Source organism: Larimichthys crocea, chromosome I (assembly GCF_000972845.2).
Source record: "Larimichthys crocea isolate SSNF chromosome I, L_crocea_2.0, whole genome shotgun sequence".
Classification (NCBI taxonomy): Eukaryota; Metazoa; Chordata; class Actinopteri; family Sciaenidae; genus Larimichthys; species Larimichthys crocea.
Window position 1 is genome coordinate 36,036,878 of NC_040011.1, and position 16,151 is coordinate 36,053,028.

The following is a 16,151-nucleotide window of genomic DNA, read 5'->3' on the forward strand; positions in this document are numbered from 1 at the left end:
TAAACACTTAAATCTTATGAAAGAACACACACACACAAAAAAAAAAAAAAAAAAAAAAAAAAAAAAAAAAAAAATCATAAAGCACAATTAAAAAATACTGTAATTATATGATGAAGACAATTTTTAATTTATAAGCTGGCTTAATGTGGTTGGTAAGTGACTGCTGCACAGCACTGTTACGCTCCACTGTGTAAGGTTTCTCACCAGTCAATGCCTCTGTGGTAATTGTGCCCATTGAAGAACTGGATCTCCTCAAAGGTCTCCTTACTGGGGTAGTTACTAGTCAGGTCAGGATGCATGCCAAGAAACAGGTAGAGCGCTGTCGTCCCTAAGAGAGCAAAGAAAGAACAAGTGGAGTAGACAGGATGAAAAAGACAAAGGGGGAAGAAAAGAGCACGAGGATTAAATCCTAACACACATTGCAAAGGGCAAACACAGCAACGACTGTAGCATCTCCAGAAAGAATCACGGCCGACTGTGCTACTAGCACCTCTGATTTCAAATAAACAAAACCTCATTCGAGCCACTCAGAACATGACACGTCGGCTTTGAGGTGAATGACAAACTTCAGATTGAAATCATTTCCAAACTCAGCCTGTAGGGGGTGTTGAAGCACTGTATTTCACCTGTCTTCTGAGGGCCGATGACAAGCAGTTTGGGGAAGCGGTCACATGTTTTCTCTTTGGACCAGATGTCCTTGTGTCTTTTGTCCTCACAAGGATCCTGTAGCCACAGAAAGATAAACAATCCTTTGTTTTCAAATGTGGTTCATGCAGAATTCTAACAAATGTTGTACATTTGTAAATACAAGAGAAAGCATGTTAGCCTTTGTTTACTCGAATGTTTGTCACAGTTAACAAAGGAGAGGCATTTAATGAAATGAGTTCAGGGTAACGACATTGCTCTCCATCCACCAATAAAACGATGACTCATTACCAAAGTCATACACATGCTGTGTCTGCATACAGTCAGCTATTAGTGTATAATAGATTTCATACAGTTTTTTTTTTTAAACAGTACTATTGTCAGCAATTATTGTGTCATTATTGCAGCGTTCCATTACTGGAACACAAGCCAGCCAAAAAATGACTACTGTATGCAAATTTGGGCTTTAGTGTCAAACAACTAAGAATTTAATAAATAAATTACATCATCATCATCATCATCTTATTCTTACCTGCCAGAGTGGATCTCTCTCCGATGGGAACAGGCTGAAGTATTTCTGAGCCAGCTGAACAGGTGGCAGGGTCTGCACCTTCAGGTTGGTCCACGTCTGGACGAACATCATCAGGCTTTTAAAGGTGTACAGGCCGAGGCGATCGTTCCCATAGTTGGACAGATGGGTCATGAAGATACTAATCTGTGATTTGAAAGGAGCGAATAATTAAAAAGGGATGAAGGTGAACTCAATATGGCCTAAATGCCAAAGAGTTGATTGTTCTGACTAATAAAAATGTCAGAATGGGATACTTTTTGTTCAATGATTTCAGAAAAAACAATTTTCTCTGGAAGTAGCCCACAAACTGAACCTCAAACTCTGTAATGAGCCATATTTAGCACCTTAAAATGACAATCTATGTAACACAGTCATCAGGATTTACGTAGATTGTAAGTGAAAGTGGATATGTGCGTGAAGGTTCTGAGCCTCGATTCTCCCGTTTATGTCCACCTCAGGTGGTAAACAGTCAACAGTGAGGCTGTCCTTCATGTTTCCACACAGTACACTGGCCTAATCAGAGCCATTTTACTATTTTAGATTGAAATCAACATCATCCATGTTAATGGCCATCTGGCACTGATGTATCTATCTTTGGCTCAAAACCTTTTTAAACCCTTCTCTAAAACTATCCTGCATAGATGATGTAGGAGAGATGCTGTCTGATGTTTGATTCGTTTGATTCTGATGCTTTCAGACAGCATGACTTAATGACTTTTTCTACATATTTCTTATGTATGGGCAATTTCTTATCCAGCTTGTGTATACAAGCTCCTATAACAAGTGAATTTCCCCAGTGTGGGATCATTAAAATCTATCTTATATAGGTTTATATACACTATAGATACAAAAGCAGTTGTTTTTATTTGGATGAGCTTTAAATTAAGTGATGTGGGATACACAGTGCTTGTTTTGTGCAAAAATACATTCAGAAATTTATCTGAAGTCAATATTTGGTAGGTTAGTCGAATTAATTGGATATCTTCCAGAGTTACAGTAATAGTTTTTAATACAAGTTTCCCCCCTTTTTATTATTTCCCTGGAGAGTCTCTCCGTGATGAGGTGCAGTAAGGAGGAACAATAACAGAGAAAGAAGGAAAAGACTTTGGAAGATTTCCAGTTGATGCAAAGACAAACTGATGTTGTTTCTACACTGAATGAGGGACACATCTCTTCAGGGCCAGAATACACAAAGAAAATGATGCAGCAAACAAAAACGCGCTGTGATGTTCACCTGACTATCGTCTTGAGACAGACCTGACAGCTTCAACTGAGAGAGTGACGTGACAGAATGTTTCCCTCACTTTAAGAAAAAGTTGTGGAGAAGTGGATATAGAGGAAAGACCAAACAGTGACTGAGCCGTTAGAACAAATGCTGCTTCTTACATAATTTGGACGTTGTTTGGTTTTAAAAAGTGGGACACTCATAAGAATACAATTATCTGCAGATGATGCAGAAATGGCAAATAAAAGCAGCCTTCATGAATCATCTCAAAACAAAATGTGTTGAACCAATACAAGGAATGCTCAACACAAAGCTAAAAGAAGCTTTCACGGCAGTGCAAAGAGAAAACATGATGCAGTCATCAGTGAGTGATTCACTGATGAGTCATTGTCCTGCCCTTTGTTGACATTTCAAATTTCACCACCAGTTTAAATGGGTTTCCAAGTGTTCACGACAAAAAGCTGCGCTGTGTGTGGATGTGCATTAGACTCACAGGGTTCAGTAGGACAGTAAGGAAGAGCTCTCCTCCATTGATGAGCTTGTCCAGTTCGTTCGGGCTGCCTGGGTAGTCTTTATAGAAGATGGTGTGTGTGAAAAGACCACATGTCTGCCTCGGGAGCACCTGGGATACAAACAAACACAGTCATCAAACCAAAAAGGGCAAAACAAGAAAGAAAGAAAAAAGAATCACATACACACGTTGGGGGAAAAAAAATAAAAAAGAAGAAGAAATGCATTCACACAAATAAACACAGCATCAGCTCTCCACTGAGAGCAGAGCTGTCAGTACTCCAGGCAGTTACCCCACACATTGTTTGCTTTCAATAACGTTCATATTATGCAGCTCATCTAGCCAAAGCAAACCTCTTATTCGCTCTGAGTCTATATGGAAATTCATGGAAATGCGTTTACAGTTTGGAGTGTCTTGGGAACTGAATATCAATCATCAGTAAGCAGTGGAGACTGTCCATTCAGACCGCACTATCTCAAGGACGGGAATATAGCTCTGAGACCACACAGGCTGACTGAATGCCAACACTACAAAAGAACTGGACTGAGGCTGCACTGTTTCCTATCAGCTCTGAAGGTCAACGCAGGGAAGAGAGAGATAAGATGTTTTCCTCCTCCTTTTGAACCTCTTGAATGCAATCCATTCAACTTTAATTCGACTCTCATAACTATATTATTCGCACCAGCCAGTGCTGTGAAGCTGAATAAAGTGCAGTTTTTCTGGGTGTTGACATCTCAGTGATTGGTTATGTGCACACACTTGCTATGCTGTTGCCAGAGATGTCAGTCTTCATTACGGTGTCGAGGCCTGCTCGGCAGCAACACTCAGACAGGTGCCTAATGAAAGTCTGGTTCACATGATTACAATATTGTCTTCCGCTCTGCAGAGACATACGAGAGCTTAACAGCACTAATTTGGTGATTGCCTTTCTCGGGACTTTTGTTACCTCTGTGATGTACAGAATAAATAAAAACAAGACGACGCTGCTTGGCAGCTTTGGGGACAAGTCTTCAGAAAAGGAGAGGCGGACAGTGAGGGAGGATGATGGACAAATGTGGGCGAGGTAGTAACATCTGGTAATGTGTGAAGATGAAAGACAAAAAGAACTGCAGGACGCATAGATGGAGAGATGATTATTGCATGAAGGATAGCATACATAGAAGAGAAAGAGAACCCTGAAAGGTATTATTGGCTGAAAACGTAATGGATGTTGAGAGGTAGAGTGGAGGGAAAGCAGCGGGCCAGAGGTAACAAGATAATGAGGCCTCATGGATGCCTAGTGTGTATGAAAAGTGGTCTTACACTAATGCCGCTGTGGATGAAACCTCGCCGGAAGCGAGCAGGCTTCAGGTGTGGGTATTCCTCTGTGCTGGTCACCTTGATGCCCCACACCTTCTTCCAGGCATCGTACAGCTGCATGTGGACAGGGTAGACGCCGGAGTGGTGGGGCGCCACAGCATAACCCATGTTTGTGGGGATCCCATGCTCCTAGAGGCAAGAAAAAGGGAACAGGTGTGTAAAGAAAGGAACCTTCATCAACCCAAACCAAACTTTTGATACTAGTCATTTAAGGCTTTTAAACTCACAGTACAGTTGTACAGAGTACAATAGAGTTGCTGCTGCATTGAATGTGTTCAACAGGCGAAACACAAGGTGGCTTTTATTGTGAAGCACCCATAGGAAACTCAACGTGTCTGTCCCCGCGATTAGCGCTGGTGCCAACTGTTCGTCAAAAATCTGTCTAACAAATTCAGACAGACACTCATTTTTGTCCTTTTTCTGTCAGCAGATCATTTTTAATAGCCACAGTGAGCTGTTAAGATGGGGAGCTGCAGGCGACAGGCTGCAAATCACTAACTCAGCATGTGCAGCATGAAATCTGAGCGCATTTGCAATTGTTTTTGAGTGACTTCTTAATTAGAACAACGTGACTTGTCCGCGGTTTGGCTGCACTGTAAACAGATTCGCCAGTAAACACCAGTTTCTGCTGTAGTATTAAACCGCACTTTCTGTTACCGTGGTAACCACGGTTGTTGCCAAATCACACAGGAATGAAATTTCACAGATTACAACTTAAAAAAAATCATGCCAAAGATCGCCTACATGAGCAAGAACAACTCTGGCCACAGTCACCTTTGACCCCCTGTGACTCACCATGGCGAATTTCTTGTTCAGCAACATCTGCTCGGCCAGCACGGACTGGTTGTGGAATAGATGGGGCTGCATGTGGCTCCACATGTGAGGGAACCACCAGAACTCCTTCACATAGGAAAGCAGCAGGTCGTCTCCCAGGTCCTCCTCATCGGATCCTGGACACGAGAGAGAAGAGGTGGGGGGCAGTCGGAGGAGACGGAGAGAGGCAAACAGAAGAACGAGAGGTGATGGGTGAGGAGATAAAAATAGACAAAAGACAAAGACGAGGCCAAGGTGAAATGGGGTCCGTGATAAGAAAGAGGAGGAAATTAAAGTCAGAGAGGTAAAGGGAGAAAAAGTTCAAATATTAGAGCGAGGTGTGTGCTCGATGGCATGAAGAGTAGAGAAATTAAAAATAACTTTCTGTTCGGTGCGTGCTCTCATATCTGCTTAAGATAACCGTATCACAGGTCGTCCGCACGGACTGCATCTTACCGGCGTGAAAGAATTTCCCTGAGAAGCCCAGATTGAAGGTGAAGTTGGGCACATGAGTGCGCAGCTCCCTTTGTGTCTCCAGCAGGGCCTGGAACAGTGGGAGGAAAAGGGAGAGTGAGTCAATACACGTCGTGCTCATACTGGCGCATGAGTGCATTAATGAGGAAGCGTGAACGCCCAGGCGCACACGAGCCCACATACATATTTCATTTTGCAAGTTTCTTTCGGTAAACATCCTACATCCACTCCCAGTTGCCTCACTCCTTCATTCTGTTTGATATTCTTCTCTTCTCTGATTCGGGTGTTTGTTTCATTTGATCTCCACGCTGGATGAGACTCCCAGCACACACCCTCTCCTCACACTCTCAGATTTCTTCCTTCTTGTCCGGGGTGTGATACGTTCCTAAAAGCTTGCTGTTGCGCTGCCAGTGAGGAGGACTTGATGCAGCTTCCATAATGTCTTCTTATACCCTTATCCCTCCAAAAAGCGAGGGAGGGGGGGGGTCTGTTCTGCTCTAAGGGGACGCAAGCAAGCAGCTTTTCAACATTCTTTGTATGTCTCTGGGCCCCTGAAAAATTCATTGCTGTGGAGCTTCTGTGACAGTGTGAGCAGTGGGGCCTGTCAGCTTTGAGCAGCCTACTGGGACGAACACATTCAAAAGGAGAAGAGGAGCAAGAAGACGGGGTTTCTGTGTGACTGGCAGAGGATTGCACATGCTATGTGTGAGGACATTTTTATATTTCGGCAAAACACTGGTTGATGAATACATTAATGGGTTCAGTTCCTCTGAAAGACATGCACAAACTCACCTTTACGTCAGGCACCTTCATGCGTGTGCCCTCTTTGCCCACAAAGATGTCATCTATATCCACCAGGATGTAGCGCTCCAGGGACAAGGAGAGTCTCTTCCCTGTCAGAAAGGCCACGGCGTCCACAAACACCAGCTTGTGCAGCCAGAAGACCAAGTTGTTGCCGAACAGAACCCTCTGGATACCGTCATGGAGCCCCAGGTCCTGCACCACAGACGGGAGCAACGCTGCGTTCTGCCCCATCGATGCAATGCTCTCCGCTGATTGGGTTTTGGCCAGCAACACGGGCTCGTACGTCGAGTGATTGGACTGGAAGACGGTCCAGTCGTCCCCAGGGAGAGGACCTGGCAGGGGCTGCCCAGATTTAGTGATGAAGAGCAGGGGGGACTTAGGGTTGACTGTGCAGTCCTTCAGGCCCAAGTTAGAGTGAAGAAAGAGTGGGAAGCCTTTCAGCTGTGCACTGAGCAGACTGTTTTCATTGGCCTAATCAAAAAGAGAGACAAGAGTGAGAAATCACACAGATTCATCATTCAGAGTGATGAAGACAGAAATGTATTGGATATAATTCCCCAATTCCTTCAATCGTGTGAAATAATAATAATAATAATAATAATAATAAGATGTGATGGCATGAGGCAGATTCTACCTGCTATGCTCAATCTGCTATACTCCAAAATGAAATAACCTCCTGCTGTGTCCTCTAAAATTCAAAGACTGAGGGTTCAGTGATTATTCATTGAAATTTCCCCTCCTGAAATTTGTCATTTCGGATTCTCTCACATCTCTACACAAGTCCTGCTTTCCTCTGCACTTTTACTCAAGTCCAACAATTTCCCCGGCACATGTGTATGTGTGTGTGTGTGTGTGTGTGTGTGTTGCAAAGAAAGTAGGCATACTGGTGCAAACTGTAAAAATAAATGTAAAATGTGATTTTGTGCAAAACATCAAAACTCCATATTCAATTAAAAACAAAGACAACTTATCAACTGTTGAAACCGAGAAGTTTTTGGTTTGATGCCAGCAGCAATTCAAAAAAGTTCATCACCTCTTCTTTGTAAGCGTCTGGGAACCGAGAAGACTGCTCTAATCTTGAAAGTGGAATGTTTTCCCATTCTTGCTTGATGTTTTGGATCTCAGCTGCTCAACAGTTTATCGTATTTTACGTTTCATAACATGCCAAACATTTTCAATCACTGACAAGTCGGGACTGCAGACAGGCATGCTTAGCACAGACTTTCACTACGGAGCCATGCTGTTGGAATATGTACACGATGTGGTTTGACATCATGTTGCTGAAAAAAAATGTCAGCCACACATGTTGCTCCAAAACCTGTACATATTGTCCAGTATTACCCATCATGCCATGTGCACTCATGCACCCCTCTACCATTACGGATACTGGCTTTTGCACTTTTTGCTAATAATAAGCCGGATGGTCGCTCTCCTGTTGCACTCATGATTTCCAAACAGAATTTCAAATTTTGACTTGTCAGAGCGTAGGACAATGTTTCCACTGTCGCCTCAGTCCATCTTAAATGAGCTCGAGAAGGCGGACACATTTCTGGATCTGGTTTACGTAGGTTTCCTCTTTGCACGGTAGAATTTCAACTAGACGATGCAGTGACGTCTGCTACATCTTCTGAGGCCACGTCGATCATGACCATTCAGTCTTAATTTTTTCCGTCCTTTCGTCCTTTCATCCGATTCTTATTAATATGCTGTTTACAATGAACTCTACAGATTCTTTCTAATGTTACGTTGAGAAACATTATTCTTAAAATTTGTCAGCGTACTTTTTCAGAGGCCCATCTTTTCTTTAAAAAGACTCATCCTCTCTGGGATGCTCTTTTTATACCCACTCATGTTACTAACCCATTGACAGTTAAACTAATTAACTGTGAGATAGTCCACCATATTTTGGCTGTTAGGATTTCACAACTTGTCCAGTCTTTTGTTGCCACTGTCCCAACTTTTTTTTTTGAAATGTGTTGCTGGCATCAAATAACACTGACATGCACTGTGTGATGTTCACATGTTGGCTACAGTTTTTTGTTCCCCCAATGAAATCTGAACTAGAGCCCAACATAAACATGTGTTTTTCTCATTGTTTTAGCCCCCCCCACACACACACCAATGCTGCACGTATAAGTATAAAAATATCGTTTCAAGGTCAAACAATTTTTCCTTTCTTTAAGATACACTTCTTCTTTAAAATATATCATTTTGTTCTCTAAAAGGCATTTACAGACAAAGAAATCTACAGAAAATCATCCCGCACCATGACGTTATTCATGTTTGGGCTTTATAAGAGCACAGGACTTTGTTATAAAACACCAATAACAGGGATTTCAATAGTGCTGCGTGTCTGAGATATCAAAATGTATCGTGGTGGACGTCTCAAATATGTAATAAAACAATGTGAAGCATGTTTTTTAAGTAGCTACAAAACAGAACATTAGATGTAAGTAAATACTGTATGTAATATAAACAAATATTTCGAATATGGATCATTTAAATTTAGTCTTGCAACCAAGTTACAAGTCTGTGTTTGTTATTACTTCAAAATATCTTTTTTATACTACAATCTCTTACTCACCAGCCGTCATGAATACATTTCTAATTAGTTAAAAATGGGACATACAGATCGAACAGTTACTGCAAACAGTTTCAGATAGCAGAGCGGCCGTGTTGTGTACCCAGGTCATTGAGATGCACACCCTCGCTCTACTTCCCCCTTTCCCCGATAGACGGTAAATCCCACCAGGCTTTCCTCTCCTAACCTTCACCTACACCACCTAACATCACTGCACCAACATCCATGCCTCCGTATCTTTTTCTATATTCTTTCCATGGCTCAGAGATGGTGATTAAAACCATAAGACCTGAAAACAGGCCTTGGGCAAACAGGCTCAGCAAGGGATTACTGAGAGAGAGAGAGAAAGAGATATAAAGGAAGAAAGAGGCACAGAGTGTGAGGACTTTAGACGAACTAAAACAAAGAAAACAAGAAAAAAAAGAAAGAGACTGAAGAGTGAAGGCGGCCGGATTACAGAAAAACAAGAAATAGATAGAAAATAAAAGAAAACAGTGCAGTGGGACTGAGTGATATTGAACAAGGCAGGTCTTTCTAACCCTGTGAATCCCATCTCCTTAGAGACGATGGAGCCAGATGGACAGGGCAGAAGGTGTGAGTGAGAGGAGGGAGAGGAGGGAGAGGAGGGAGAAGAGGGAGGGAGGCAGAGGGAGTGTGGTGTTGTCCTAACCTTGAAGAAGCCAATGATGCCCACACCATATTCCACGCAGTACTTGTCCAGCAGCTCTCGGTTCCAGGCGTCCAAGTTAACATACTTAAGAATATTCTCATAAATCACCAGTGTGAAACGCCCTCTCTCTTTGTCTGTCAATGTGGGCATGTCCCCTTTACCGGGAGAGATCTCAGTCCGGTACCTGAACCGGCCAGACTCCAAGATGGCCACAATCTCCTGACCCAGTTGAGAATACTGGCTTTCCACAAACACCAGAACAACAGGGTCTGTCCTGGCCCCTCCGGGATCCACCCCAGGTCCCCCAGAGACGCTCCGCAAAGGCAACAGCCGGGACGGGGTGACCCGTGGGTCATCGGAGTCCGCAGACGCTCCCTCCGACCCGGGAACGCTCCCTCCCGATGGTTCCAGCTCCCGTTTGACGCCATAGAGGAAGTAGGCGGAGATGAAGACGCTGACGGTGCAGAAGAGGAAGAGGAGGAGGAGGGAGGTCTGCAGGGGGAGGAGACGGACCAGCCGACGGACTCGTGTCACGCATCCCAGCATCGTCTCACGCCACGCCGCTCCGCCCCACCGGCCCAGCAACACGCCTTGGGGACAGTCTCTCTCGGTGGTGGGTAGAAAACGGCGAGCAGGGCTAACTCACAACAAAGTCAGTCTCCTTATGGAGCTAAATACAAATGGCGTTAAGGTAGCAGCTGCAGCAGCTACTGGAGAAAGAAATGAGACGGTCTCACGTTGGCTCTCCCTCATATTGTAACGCTGCTTATGTCACCATGGCAGAGAAATAGAGGGCCTTGGACTGCTGGTACACGCTTGCGCCTCAGAGGGAGAGCTGGCAAGCCGAGTCACTGGTGGAGAAAGATGATGGAAGACTCCATCACCTGTCCATCATGTGAACCTGCCAACCATGTCTTGGCTCGTTTCTGTCCCACTCTTTTGATTGGAGAATGATCTCTTGAGAAAAGTGAGGTCACGCAGGTCATCTCAGCAGCACCATTCCCTCAGGATCGAATCTCCTGACCTAGAAAAACAGCGAGACGGAAGAAAAATGTTAAAATCTGAGAGCGCAGCATCGGCTCCTATAGAACAAACGACATTCTCCTCTTGTGTGGGTTTAGCGGTGTGTGGGAGAGTGTGTATACTGCCAGCGCCAGCAAAAGTTCACTCCGAAGTAGTCCTTGCATTCACCTACACAAAGTAACAGCTGCCAATTCCCCCCCACACACACACCTAACCCCTGTGTGCGCAAACATAAACAAATAAAGAAAAAAAAAGTGTGCTCGCTCACGCAGCCTCCACACGATCAATAGTCAGAATGTGAGTGACAACAAAGCCTCGAGGCAAGCCAATCAGTCCAGTTGGACTGTGTGACTGAATACAAGTGAAGCGTTCACCTGTGGGGACGCATTCACCTTCTATTTCTCCCAAATCCTCAACAGCACCGAGACCGAAATGGAGTTCGGGAGAATGGAGAAAACAAGCTGAGCTGAGTAGTGGCTGACAGTGACAGACAGACCTGGGAACAGCAGGATCCTGTACTTTCTCACTCAATATACATCCCCATACCCTCTGCATACCTATCATAATATAGCGGCTCTCTAGTCAAGTGTGAAAAGTACAAGATGCCGCATGAGAACGGTGTGAGCTAGTCACTTAGAACAACATCATTTCTCCATTTAGAGGCCTGGAGAGCTGCGACAGAGCGTCATTACCTTTGCATGGAAATGCTCCGTCTATTAAACTGGAGAGCTATTGAGTCGCGAGCACACACTCACTCACCCCTTTATAAAACCCTAGATACCCATTAGAGTCACAACCCTCTCAACCCAAAGACATTAAACAGTGACCGCCAAACCCATCAAGACTCGTCAGACACAAATCAGACATAAAATGGATTTGATAATGCCGTCAAAGGGTTTTTATCAGCAACGCGATAAACCAGGCTTTAATTAAAGGTGAGTAACATAAAAAATACACGAGTGGCCATATTATGCTCAGCACAGTGAAACCTGCGGGTTGCAGTCATCCATCTGATAGCACGATCGATGAATTATTGATTTTTCACAGCCTGATTAGAGATAAACTTTAGATTACAACATGCATTTTTTCTAACAGAAGTCTATAAAGGTTATTCTTTAATCGTTGCCGTTATCATCACGTACACACATGAAAAATCAAGCCTGTATATTGTGCCTTCAATGTTAATAAGGTCAGCATTCTGCCCCCACTAGCCTTCCAGCTAAGCTTAACATGATGCCTTAAATCTCCCTGCGAGTGCAGAGGAAGAAATCTCACTTCTTTCTCTGAGTCATGTCCAAATTTCCTCTGCACAGTGAGGCAGAGTCTAATGTAAAGAGCGGCCATGAAAAAACACACACACACACACACATACACAGGGAAAAAGAAAAAACAGTGGGCGTTCAGAGAATGTATCACAGCAGAGCAGACAAAAACCAACAGCGCTGGTTGCTTGAAGATCCCCGTGGCACGTTGTTTGTTTGTTTGTTTCTGAGGGAGCCACGGTTTGTGCCACGGCATATCAAAGTGTGATTAGCCACAGGAAGTGACTGAAAACAGTGAAACAGAACACAAGACAGAGGAGACGACTTTAAACACAACACTGAGTCCGAATATGTTTTTTCAGGTCTTGTGAATAGGGTTGCAAAATTCTGGTCATTTTAAAAGTTGGAAAATTTCCATGGGAATTCACCGTGAATTTACTAAAACTGAAGGTTGGCCCTTAACAGGGAACTTAAATATGGTTCCATGCAGGTATATTTAAATATCTGCTATTCCTCAATTACATGTACAGTACATAGCGCACTGCTTACTGCAGGGCTGCTGAGGCCACGCCTCCTACATGCACAGATGACCCTGGACCACGCGACTACTGAAGCCACACATTTGAGCCCGTGGACGACATAAAGCAAAGTAAGCTCTGAAGATATTTTGAGGTAAATATATTTGATGCATGGTATTAATGTTTAACTTGCAAGCAGCACATGAATGTGTAATTATACAGCAGATAGCTGTTAATCATTTCATTGACCATTTATGAGGCTTATGATCTTTTCATGAAACTAGCTTACACCCAGTTACTATATTACCCCCCATTTACATAATTCCTGTGGCAAGTTTCTCATTTTTGGACCTTTTCCAAAGTTCCCCAGCTTAACTTCCCATGGAAAGTTTCTAGAAATTTACTGGAACTTTGCCACCCTTTTGCAACACCACGCTTTTGGACTTGTGTTGGCACTAATAAAATAAAAATGAATAAAAACTTCTAAATGGTGGAGTTTCTAATCACCAGTTTATAGTTGTGAGGGCTGAGCCAATAATTCCACATTTTCATTTCACTGGTTTTCAGACGAAATCTAGAGCTGCAATAAATAATTTTATTATTGAGTAATGTCTAGGTTTTGATTAACTGATTAGGTTTGTCTATAAAAATGTCTGAAAACCCCCATCAAAAGTTTCCAAAAGCCTATGTCATCTACAAACTTCTTGTTTTGTTCAACTGATGATCTTCTGTCGATTAAAAAAAGATGCCCTGCGGACTTCTCTTGTAAATAAACAAAGTTGGTGTTTACATTCTGTGCTTCTCAGCAAAGCACAATGTGTGCACTGTTGACATCTAACAAACGTGTTGAATATTTAGTCCTCGGAGCTGATTTTTCATTCATCGTTTCTTTTTTTTTTCTTCCACTGTTTGTGGTGGTGCACTGTAGCGTTTCTTGGCATTTTAGAGACAAGCAGGTACCCACTTGTAAATCCTTTGCTCCATAGCGCTGGCATTGATCAAAAGCACCACAGGGTACCTTTAATCGACAAACTGTTTCAGCACTAACTGGAGCATACCTTAGGTGATATGCTATCATCTTTTACAACTCTCTGTTGCTGAAGTTAATAATTAATTAATGTCTGTTGAACATCACTTTAAAAAAGCTTGCATGTGACTTTGCATACCTCTCACCCATTACAAAACACATAATCGCTGTAGAAAAATAACATTATTGACGTCGCAGTAATGATTTCAAACCCGGCTCCGTTAAATAAAAACAGAGATTATCTTCAAGTCTTTTTCTGTTAATGATTAATCAAAATGAAGACACGTTATCTGCAGAGGGACAACGAGCCCTGGCATGAATCTAATGATACTGTTGACACGGCTTGGAAGCAGATTAAATGGTGACACAATGCAAACAGAGTGGGGGCACAGAAAACCTCGCTTCTTGCCCAGTTCACAGCAGTGATGACCGCCTCCCAATGTTGACCTTCAGGCTGTGATACAAAGAGCTACAACTGAAGGAAGGAAGGGAGAGGGAGAGGGAGGGAGAGCAGGAGGGTGATGGCCTGAGCGGGGTGTAAGTGAGCCGCTGACACAAACCGAGGCAGCGCTCAAGGCCTGAGTGTGCCAGCTAAACAGAGAGTACAATACATTAGACTAAAATGGAGATGAGGATATAGCACTGGCTGAATAATGGCTAATGGATCTCGAATGTCTGCACGCCCATCTCACCTAATGTGTCTTCTGCTTTCTCTGCCATGTATACCTTAGGAGAAGCCAAGATACAACCACAAACATCTCTGTCCTTGAGGGTAATAGATGCAAAAATGCAGAGGAGGAAGAAAAGAGAACATGAATATTTCATGTTTAGCAGAAGCTGACGGGAGGTATAGCCAGCAGACACACTGGTAAGGTAAAGAGCAGCCAAAAGGTGCATAGAGACCAGTGTTTCAGGACGCCAAAGAGAGTCAGTGTCTTAAGTCATGCGTGAAGGGAGAGGCAGATGAATGTGTATATGATAGCTAACCTTTTCATTCTGAATGATGGAAAGAGCTCAGTCTGAATATGAGCTCTGTAATTGCACACGTGGCCTAAAAGTCTCCCTAAATGGAGATGGCAGACCAATAAGAGGAAAAAAAAAGAGAGAGAGCAAAGGGAAAAGAGAACATGAGTTAAAACAGGAGTGAAAAAGAAGATCAACTACCAAACCTTGAGAAAAGAAATTGGTGGGAGAAATAAGTGAGAAATTCACCCTTCAGGCGAACGTAAATCTCAAAGCTTCAAAACATCAATTAAAATATTCCCCTCGTTATTTTAAAGCAGCTGAAAGATGGCGACAGAATGAAGTGGAGGCATAAACAATGGCAGGTGACGGCCAAGAGGACAGACAAATGCTTTTCCTCAGGGTGGGTGGTCACTCAAACCTGCTCCCTCTACATCATGGGAAGCAGGCCAGAACCATACTGTTAGATTAATGAGAGGCGATGAGGAACAGGGGGACGGAGCCCGGTCCTCAGCTGTAACAACTCTCTGGATAAACAACGCTAAGGTTGGCCATATGTAGCCTCGCACGTCCTGTTCCCTCTTCCCCCCCCCTTTCCTCCCTCACCAACACTGCTGTTACACTTCTTTTGAGGTGTGAATGAGACTAAGTGTCCCGGGGCTTGTGAGGAGAGTCAGTACATTAACACCGTCAACCGTGGTTGGACTAGCCGTAGGTGATCCCGTCGACAAATAAACTTTTTTTAAGGAGAGCTGGATCGCCCCCGAGCCACTCAGGACAGAATAGTGTCTCCTCCTCTCCCTGTTGCCCCTTTCCCCGATCCGTCCCCTCGCTGCTGACTGACAGAAATAAACGATGACCCTCTGTGTTCAATCACCACAGGCCTTGGCAACCGCACGTCCTCCATGGAAACGCCAGAGTTACGTCGTGCTCAGAGGCATGGAAACTGCAGAAGGAAGTAGAGGGAGGGCAGTAATCCATACGGCACTTATCAAAAAGGCTGTTGTTGTCACTTTTCAGTCTTTGTCTGGGACACTTTGGTACATGCACATCACAGCGGAGACAGACCCAAGAGACTCATTAGAAGATCCACAGTCTAAATGATCTCACTACACTTGTTTGCATTTATTCCTGAACAAATATTACTGAGCCTTTGTGCCAACACTCTAGCCTCACAAACACAGAAACAAGTTTGAAATTGTACACCAGGGCATGGGTCAAGGTTAAATGGGTAAGAATGACGCCAGCGTAATCCCCCAATCTGTAATCCTGTTAATCTCGACACTGCAAACAGTACCAAATGTGCTTATGCCAGCTCTGTTACTGTGTGAGATGCCTTGAAGGGATTAAGAAATGAGACACAATAGAGCGAGCGAGGCTAGGATTGAACATTATATTGAGTGAGAGATCGTTACTGCTGGTCTTGTGAACTGGTTTACATTGTTCTCTTTTAGAGAGACTTGACCTGAATCGAGACAAACTTAAAATCAGTTTTAGAGGTTTTTGTCATAGCCGAGTCTCCAACGCATACAGCAAGAAACAAAACTAAAGCAAATTTCTGTATTTGCATTCAGTAGCCTCCTACCCATTTTTTGCAAGAGATTAAACTTCAAAAAGCGCAAATTTTCATATTTCTTTTGAAGCACGTCTAAAGCAACAGGCGCATGAGAGAAGCAAGGACTCGCTTTGTTAAAAGAGGTTACAT

General features: G+C 43.6%; 1 protein-coding gene across 1 annotated transcript in view; it reads right to left on the reverse strand.

Annotated features, from left to right (window-relative positions):
• The window catches only part of ndst1a (N-deacetylase/N-sulfotransferase (heparan glucosaminyl) 1a), a 43,028-nt gene that overhangs the window by 4,658 nt on the left and 22,219 nt on the right, over window positions 1–16,151 (reverse strand). Inside the window, exons 2-10 of the mRNA XM_010741054.3 lie at window positions 9,654–10,677; window positions 6,391–6,873; window positions 5,581–5,668; window positions 5,107–5,261; window positions 4,255–4,440; window positions 2,935–3,063; window positions 1,178–1,360; window positions 627–723; window positions 205–328 (exon numbers count right to left, since the gene is read on the reverse strand). Of these exons, the coding sequence (XP_010739356.1) occupies window positions 205–328; window positions 627–723; window positions 1,178–1,360; window positions 2,935–3,063; window positions 4,255–4,440; window positions 5,107–5,261; window positions 5,581–5,668; window positions 6,391–6,873; window positions 9,654–10,199 (1,991 nt within the window). The 5' untranslated portion in view covers window positions 10,200–10,677. The remainder of the gene's footprint in view (window positions 1–204; window positions 329–626; window positions 724–1,177; window positions 1,361–2,934; window positions 3,064–4,254; window positions 4,441–5,106; window positions 5,262–5,580; window positions 5,669–6,390; window positions 6,874–9,653; window positions 10,678–16,151) is intronic.